Source organism: Rutidosis leptorrhynchoides, chromosome 11, assembly GCF_046630445.1.
Source record: "Rutidosis leptorrhynchoides isolate AG116_Rl617_1_P2 chromosome 11, CSIRO_AGI_Rlap_v1, whole genome shotgun sequence".
Lineage (NCBI taxonomy): Eukaryota > Viridiplantae > Streptophyta > Magnoliopsida > Asterales > Asteraceae > Rutidosis > Rutidosis leptorrhynchoides.
In genome coordinates this window covers 320,087,526-320,096,139 of record NC_092343.1, presented here as the reverse complement: position 1 = coordinate 320,096,139, position 8,614 = coordinate 320,087,526, and the positions used below count along the sequence as shown (strand labels likewise).

Below are 8,614 nucleotides of genomic sequence, written 5' to 3'. Positions count from 1 at the left end.
TATGTTAGTCGACCAAATTTTTGGTCACCCGTGTTGTTTTTTGGTCGACTACCTTGCAAAATAGGTAGTCGACCACTCTATGAGGTAGTCTACCTAATGGTCGGCCGACTACCATATTTACTTTTAATGTGTACCATTTCTGAAAAAATATGGTAGTCGGCCATATTTTTGATCGCTCGTGTTGTTTTTTGGTCGACTACCATGCAAGATAGGTGGTCGACCACACTATACGGTTGTCTATCAAATGATTGGTTGACTTAATGGTGTAGTTGTCATTTTTTTAAATAAAAATGTATATTATTTGAAGACTTTAAAAAATAATGTATTTTTGTCAATTTTGCTTTTGACAATTAAACAACCCCCTTAGACCCCTTGTATCGGTGGTCTGCTCACGCCGTCCCCGCCCACGTGGCAAGAGGCAACGGCTCCTTTCCCAAGTATCAAAGCCGTGGCCCTGCAACGGATCACACAACGGCATTGTTGGGTTGGTCAAGCCACGTGTCGGTTTTTCATTGGGTGGGGGTTATATCCGTTGGGATTTAAAAAAAAAAAATTCTATATTATTTATCATAAAAAAAGGTTCAAAATATAGCCGTTGTAATTAAAATATATTTTTAAAATATTAATATAATACATAAAATAATATAAAACAATTAAATAAAACGCAAAAATTAAAAATTAAATGTCACATCAGCATTCCACTAACCCACTCACACCACCAACCCACATCACCACTACTTCACACAACTAACTCACACGTCCTAGTCATCAAAAAATATAAAAAGCAACACACGCCCCCGACCAACGCCCCAACGAGTGGAAATAGTTCGAGTAAACTAATAATCCATGCTTTTCGGTTACTCTACTTTTATTCAAACCAAGGTCCAAACCAATTCCAAGCCCAAATCCAACACAAAACCCTAATTTATATTTCCTCTTTAATTTCCAAACACTTTTATTTCTATTGCTAACAATCTGAAACACTCTCAAACTCAATCCGTCGTCGAAACCCTAGCCGCCTCCGCCGTCCAAAATGCCTCCGAAGTTCGATCCGTCACAAGTCGTCGACGTATATGTTCGCGTGACCGGAGGTGAAGTCGGTGCGGCGTCATCACTCGCACCTAAAATCGGACCTCTCGGTCTCTCACCGAAAAAAATCGGTGAAGACATTGCAAAAGAAACCGCTAAGGATTGGAAGGGCTTACGTGTCACCGTGAAACTGACCGTACAAAATCGACAAGCTAAAGTCTCCGTCGTACCGTCAGCAGCTGCGTTAGTGATTAAAGCTTTGAAAGAGCCTGAACGTGATAGGAAGAAAGTGAAGAATATTAAGCATAGTGGAAACATTTCACTTGATGACGTCATTGAGATTGCGAAAGTGATGAGGCCGAGATCAATGGCGAAGGAGTTGCAAGGTACTGTGAAGGAGATTTTGGGAACGTGTGTTTCTGTTGGTTGTACGGTTGATGGTAAGGATCCTAAGGATTTGCAGGAGGAAATTGCTTCTGGTGATGTTGAAATTCCTCAGGATTAATGATATTGTATTGCGAATCGTATGGTAGTTTTTGAATTTTATGTTATTGTTTATGTTTGTTTTGAAATTATGAGAATTTATGGTTCTATGATATCATCACTAGTTTAATATCTATGCTTTTTGATAGTATGATTAAATGTTGGAATATTTGGTTGCATTTGAGCTGATATATTTGGTAACTATTGTGTGATAATGTATTTGTTTTCGTCTAGCCTTTAGCGTTGTTGAATTATGTAGCATTTGAGATTTTTTAGTTATGTTGAATTAAGTTGTGACCGTATGATATTACTAGTTTGATGACCAAGTTTTGTGGCATTTTGATCAAATGTGGCTATAGTTTAATTGTTGGTTACATATAATCTGACATTTTTTGGTGGATATTACTATGTTTTAATGTATTCGTAATTTGTTAATGTGCAGACGCCTTCATTTTTGACTGAAGTTGGAACATTTTGCCCAGATTTTTGAACTTTTAATTACAAGTTTAAATTCTGATTTTCATATTATGTTTAAAAATGTTGGAAGTTGTGATTGGATATGTGTAAGATATTTAGTAGTTAATGTGTTTTATACGTCTGACCTTTATTTTTTAGGGAATTGGGATACATTTGGTTAATAGTGGGGTTTGTGAGATTTCTTGATGTTGATCATTATGAATTTCTAGTGAGAGTCGTAGGATAGTTTTTGCTTTATGTTATTGTGGTGTTTTTAAAAATGAGAATATGAAATTGAGTTACGCCCTTATGATATTACTAGTTCCATCACCAAGTTATGTGACATTTTTATCAAATGTGGCAAAGTGTTGAGTGTTGGTTACTTGGTTACATTTAATTTGATATTTTGGGTGGATATATTACTATATTTCAGTGTATTTGTTACTGTATAAACCCATTCATTATTGGCTGAAGTAGGATGGTGTTTCGGCTAAATGTCTGAACTTTTAGTTCCATTTTGCTGTCTCTTTTTGATTCAAATGGTGAATATTGTTGTATACTTGTATGTTGTATTTGTGTTTTGCTTGAATTAGAATATCAGGTCAAAAATCGTATTCTTTTCAAATGTAAAAAGTTGGAGTTCTAGCAATGCGTTACTGTATGGTTAAAGTTTGATGCGTTACTGTATGTTTAAAGTTTGAATGTCGGTTCTCTGTTTTGTGTGACTTTTTCGTACTTGTGTCAATTAGGATGAACATTATGACCATATGTGTAAATTCTCAGTTTATGATTGCTAATATCATTTTATTGTCTACTTTAGTATGAAGTCTTTAGTAAATAATGATATGTTGCATTAATATTGTCTAAGCTGAAATTGATGTGCATTTCTGTTCCTTCTCGTATATTATTTTCACATTTGTTTTTACTTAAGTGTTTTGCTTTGAGTGTGCTGGCTAATAAGCTTAAAGCCACTAGTTATCGATTATTCTGTTTTAAACTTTGCTAAGCGTGTTTTTAAAGTGCCCAGTTCCAGTATCATTTAGTTAATTCTTAATGAATTATCTTGAGCTTCCATTGTTTTTAAATCAAGAAGCTATGAAATGAAACTGCATTTGTTACGTGATAGTCTGGTTGGCACCACTAATATAAGCTCAGCATATGTTTTATATGGTCGGATCTTCACTGTGTCTCTCAGCATGTGACTTTCTCGTTTATATATCTGGTGACTTGGAGCATTCTGCTGCTATTGTTCCCGGCGCCCACAATGTCTCTCATGATAGAGGTTAACGGCGATTCGTCGTCTGAAGGATAGATGGAATTGTGTTATTCAATTTACGACCGCATCTATTATTTTACAAGAGCTAATTCATAGAAATGACATCCCAATTTTGTGTATGTTAACTGATCAATAAAATATTTACACGTAGGTAAATAATCGACTTGAGTGCAATAATAATGGGGGTTTTGGGTTGATCAGTCATCCGGTTAGATAGTGCCGATAACCTTAACTGAGATATTGGCGATCTCGAGAGAGTGGTAAAAAGTTAATCGCTGCATAATCATGTGACGGACCCTAGAAATATTTCGGTATAGGTGTGGACTATAGCATCTCATTCAGTTTGCTCAATTCATTGATCGTTCTTCCCTTATCGGATGTGACCAATCTTAAGACTCCTACCCTGATCAGAATTACTCACTCTTGCAGCCACAAAATTACTATTTGTATCTAAAAAAATCTACATATAGTCTCTTCAATGATCAAGCATAGAATAAATGTGTCAGGTTCAGTCCATACTTGACATTAATAAAGGGGGATTTAAGTAGAGGTGCGCAAAAAATCCGATCCAAAATCCGAAAACCGATCCGGAACCGAATACAAGAAAAAACGGATCTAAAAAATCCGATCCGATCCAGTGAGATCCGAACCGGACAGAACCGGACATGGATCAAAAAAGAAACCGGATAAAACCCGGATTTTATCCGGATATTTTTGAAACCGGATATTTGCAAATATCATGAAAAATTGAAAAGTGGCTGTTGGACTTTGTATCAATCTTATATCCGATCATTGTTGGACTTTGGACACTTGGAGTGTGGGGCCACTATCCGTTTGTACTTGTATCCGTTTATTTATTTATTTATTTTTATTTTTTGCATTGATATGAAGCCAATGTTACTTACTTACTGTTATGTACATTCTAGCCGTTTGCCCGTTTGTACTTGTATCACTTTTTTTTTTTTTGTTTTTTTTTGTTTTTTTTGTTTTTTGTATTCATTTGAATTGTTTTTGTAGTATAAATAGATGTTAGGTGTTGGTTCAAAACACACCAACAAACAATTATCCTCTATAATGGATAATTCACAAGCTTCCGCTACCTGTGACCTCTTCAAAAGGTTACACCACCGACGAGGTTAAAAGCGTTAAAAGTACTAGTCGAAAAGGTGACGTTTGGTCAAGATTTGAATTGTGCGAAATGAAAGATGGTCAAAAAAGAGCTCGTTGTATACAATGTTCGAAGTTCCTAGGTATTACGGGTAATACTACATTAAGAAAACATCTTAAAAAAAGTTGTAAAGGAAACGGAGACCCGACACAACAAACAATTCGTCCGGATGGTACGCTTTTTGTATATGATGTCGAAGCTCTTAGGCAAGATTTGTCAAGGTTCGTCATTCAACAAGCGCTTCCTTTCAACCACTTCGACAATCCAAGGCTTACGGAGCTAATTCGAAATCGACTACAATCGCGATATAGCAATGTAAGTCGTACTACCTTAAGACGTGACGCCTTTAAATTATGGAAAAAAGCTAAAACTGAAATAATTGAAGGTTTTCGAACATATAAACATAGGGTTTCTATAACTTGTGATGTTTGGAGCGCACCATGGAACGGAAAATTCTTATTTAGCCATTGCCGCTCATTGGTTTCATCCCGATTCGTGGCTTTTAATGAAACGTGTTATCGATTTTAAAATATTTGGTTATCCACATAACGGTAATAATATAAAAACAGTTTTAGAAGACACTTTAGAAGAATATAATTTAATCGATAAAGTTTTTACAATTTCGTTAGATAATGCGTCTAATAACGATGCGGCCATGGGTGAGTTAAAAATTGCACTTAAACCGATTTTAAATGGTGCATTTATTCATACATGTTGTGTTGCTCATATTATAAACTTGGGAGTTCAAGATTGTTTAGCTTTTTGTGCTCCATTAAAAGATAAATTTACAAGATTATTAGTAACGATTTATCGTACGAGCAACGCACGACATCATAACTATAAGGCTTTTGTTAAAGATTGTCATGACACTTGGTTAGGTCCTTATTTTGATAATAATACAAGATGGAATTCTACTTGTTTAATGTTCGAAAATATTTTACGCCAAAAAGAAACGTTAATCGGTTATAATAGAAGACTACTTAGAAAGGGATTTTCCGAACCAATTAGTGCCGACGAATGAGATGACTTGGAATCATTAAAAAGTTTTTTACAAGTTTTTAAAGAGGCATCGAAAATGTTACCGGGTGTTTATTACCCAACTAGCGTACTCAAATAATGTTATTTTTAGACAAGCGATTTTTCATATAAGAAAAAAAGTAAAAAAATATTTTGGAGAGATACCGAAGGTATTTTTATGTGCGGCCGCACTTGACCCACGATTAAATTTTAATGGGGTTGAACGATTGATGACAACAATATATACCAACTTTGATTGTACGTATGGTATTTTAGATAACCAATCCAACTATATAAATAACCAAGTACACGAATTTAATGAAGTTTTTTGAGAAAATGTTTGGTATTTATGCAACAAAATATGGTCGACAATCAAACCTAATTGTTGACCAACCCGGATCATCTTCTCGAAGGGGTCGAGACCTCAAAATAAGTCTTTTTAACTTAGTATGTGAAGACGCTTCCAAACGTGCACGAACATCGGCATCCACAAGCGAGTTGGGAAATTATAAGATGGGAAACATTGCACTAAACATGAGTGAAGAACAATTTCACAACCTTGACATTTTAAAATGGTGGGAAACAAAACAAAACACATATCCAATATTAAGCATTATGGCTCGTGACTTATTTACCGTTCAAGCTTCAACCGTAGCTTCCGAATCGACCTTTTGTTTGAGTGGTGGAATTATATCGGAAAGAAGGTCAAAACTTACCCCCCAAGCCGTGAAAGTATGTGTATGTTTGAAAGATTATTTGGATGGGGTAGATAGGATACAAGATCAAACTTCATTATAAGGTCCGTTATATAATGACATTAAAGAATGTATAGAGTATGAAGAAAATGTAGCAGGATTATCACCTACATCAACCGAAGAGAATTCCGACAACGAACTAAACAAAGTGGATGAAGGTGAGTATGAACCGTTTGATATAGACCAAACCGAAATGAATGTATCACGTTACCAACAAGCTTACCTTTCTCTAGTTTATGACCCCAGTTTTGAAGACTACGATCGAAGGCACGGTCCTCAACATGGTCAACAAGATAACACATTTGGTTCATTTGACGACTAAAGTATAACGGGTGATGGCAATGCAGAAGCTCGATATACTTTAGTCTTAATACATTATTGGGTGATGGCCATGCCGAACCTCGAAATGTATTAATTATAATTGTATTGTTCGAATAAAAGTGTTGTTATTTTTATTATTGTATCGTTAAATAAAAGTGTTATTTTTATAATTGTATTATTCGAATATTGTTATTTATAGTATCTATTGTGTTAAGCATTATAACTTATCTTTATATCGATTATATTATGGTTGTTCAAACGTTAAAAAAAATCGAACCGGTAAAAATATATTTGGAAAAATCGAATCCTAGTCCAAAAAAAATCCGAAAAAATCCGATCGAGATCCGAAAAAGAACCGGTTCCGGAAAAAAATCAGAAAAAAATCCGACTCCAAGAACCGGAATCGGTTCCGGAAAATCCGGACAAAAAAATCCGGTTTTTTTTTTTGTTTGAATCCGGTTTTTTATCCGGTTTGTGCATCTATAGATTTAAGGGTCAAATGAGTTTAACTCTCCCGTCCGGAGTACCGTAAATAACCCCTTACGAGATGAGGATCTCAGCAGGGGTGGTTAAACATAGACTCACCATCGACAGGTTACCCGGTTTGTGATGGCTTGTGCTAGGTTATAGGATTTATGTTCATAGAATGTTACCTGTAGATCAAGAGTGCGTCTAGTGAAATGTTGTAAGTCCGGTAGCGCGGGTAGAATCGCGCTCTAGGGATAGCGCTGTTAGTTCTTACCTTAATACTAAAAATAGTATAGGTGTGAATCTCAATGGATCGTCCCCTTTGCCTTGTGATTCGAGTCCGTTATTTATAGCCATAACATCGTTTACCTATTGGTGTCACGTGTTCCTTACTACTTTCTTGTCTGTACCGCCTTAGTGCTTAGAGGAAGGGACCAGGGAACAGTACTTGTTACTTTTATTACGCAGATCTTTCCAACGTTGGTTCTATTCCTTCATCTATCACACCTCAATACGTGGCACATATCGCGAAGCACTATCCTCCAATGGGGTTGTTATCACCCATTGTTCTTGGTCGTTTAGATCGAGCCAACCGGTCTCTTGGCGGGAAAGTGCTTGTATATAGCGCATTTTTGAGCGGGGGAATCTGCGCATCCCGCTTATGAATTTCTTTATGCGAGTTCACTTTAATATAGGTGTGGGTCAGCTAGACCCTGATAGCGTATGCCATCTTATTGTTTTCCAGATGTGGTGTAAAGCGCATGATTTTATTCCCACAGTGAATCTATTCAAGAACATCTTTCTTTTTGAGCGACTTGACACTGGCTGGTTCGCTTTCCGTGATAATGCCCGCTTTACTGACGGACCGGTGGAGGAGACTCCGCCGAATTGGAAGGAGCGCTATTTCTTTGTGGATAACACGTTTATCCCTCTGAAATTTTCGAACGTGGGTTCTTGGCAATATGGCTTTGATGAGAGCCTAAACTCTGTGCCTCCTTTAAGTTCTAGCGAACAATCAATGCTAGATAAGTGTATGGGCCGCGCGTTGCCGTTGTGTGCGTATAGTAATAATGCTTTATACGCTGGTGGTATATCTAGGCATTGGTCGGATCCTAATTACTTCCCTCACTTTAGCCGCCACCTTCAAGGTATATAATTTTCACCTAATTTTTCTTTCAATTCTTTTTTCCTTTTAACAGTTTCATTTATCTTGGCAGCAGTATATTTCGCCGAGTATTTAGAGTTTTCGTCTTTCGCGTCTGTGGCTGTGGATCGTATGCCATTGGGGAAAGGCTTCTCGGCCAAGCGCCCCGTCGCAGCGGCTTGCACTTCTAGTTCTTCGCGCAAGAAGAGGGATAAGAAGATTTCAGAGCAGTACGCTAACCTTCTGAAACGATGTCCTATTGGGAAATTCGTTCCCTTGCGTGATGACGCGCCCGTTCGGTAGAAGCGAAAGAGATTACCCTCCCTTTCTTCATCAAAACTTGCTCCTACTGGTGTGTCTCGTGTCTCTTTCCTTATGTAGTTGCTTAATCCTTCATCTTATCAATATTACTTTTTCAAGCAGATGATGGGCGCCGATCTATTGTGAAAGGAAGTATAGGTAGGCCTCATCCATCCCCTATTCAAGTGGACATTGAT

The 8,614-nt window shown here is 36.9% G+C and overlaps 1 protein-coding gene across 1 annotated transcript; it reads left to right on the top strand.

Moving 5' to 3' along the window:
* Positions 1 to 934: 934 nt before the first annotated feature.
* On the top strand, positions 935 to 1,620 carry LOC139876936 (large ribosomal subunit protein uL11x-like). The gene has a single exon (XM_071864334.1). The coding sequence runs from the start codon at positions 1,034 to 1,036 to the stop codon at positions 1,532 to 1,534; it is 501 nt and encodes a 166-aa protein (XP_071720435.1). The 5' UTR covers positions 935 to 1,033; the 3' UTR covers positions 1,535 to 1,620.
* Positions 1,621 to 8,614: the final 6,994 nt, after the last annotated feature.

Coding starts and splice junctions, on each gene's coding strand:
- LOC139876936 (XM_071864334.1), top strand. CDS start 1,034: ATGCCTCCGAAGTTCGATCCGTCACAAGTCGTCGACGTATATGTTCGC.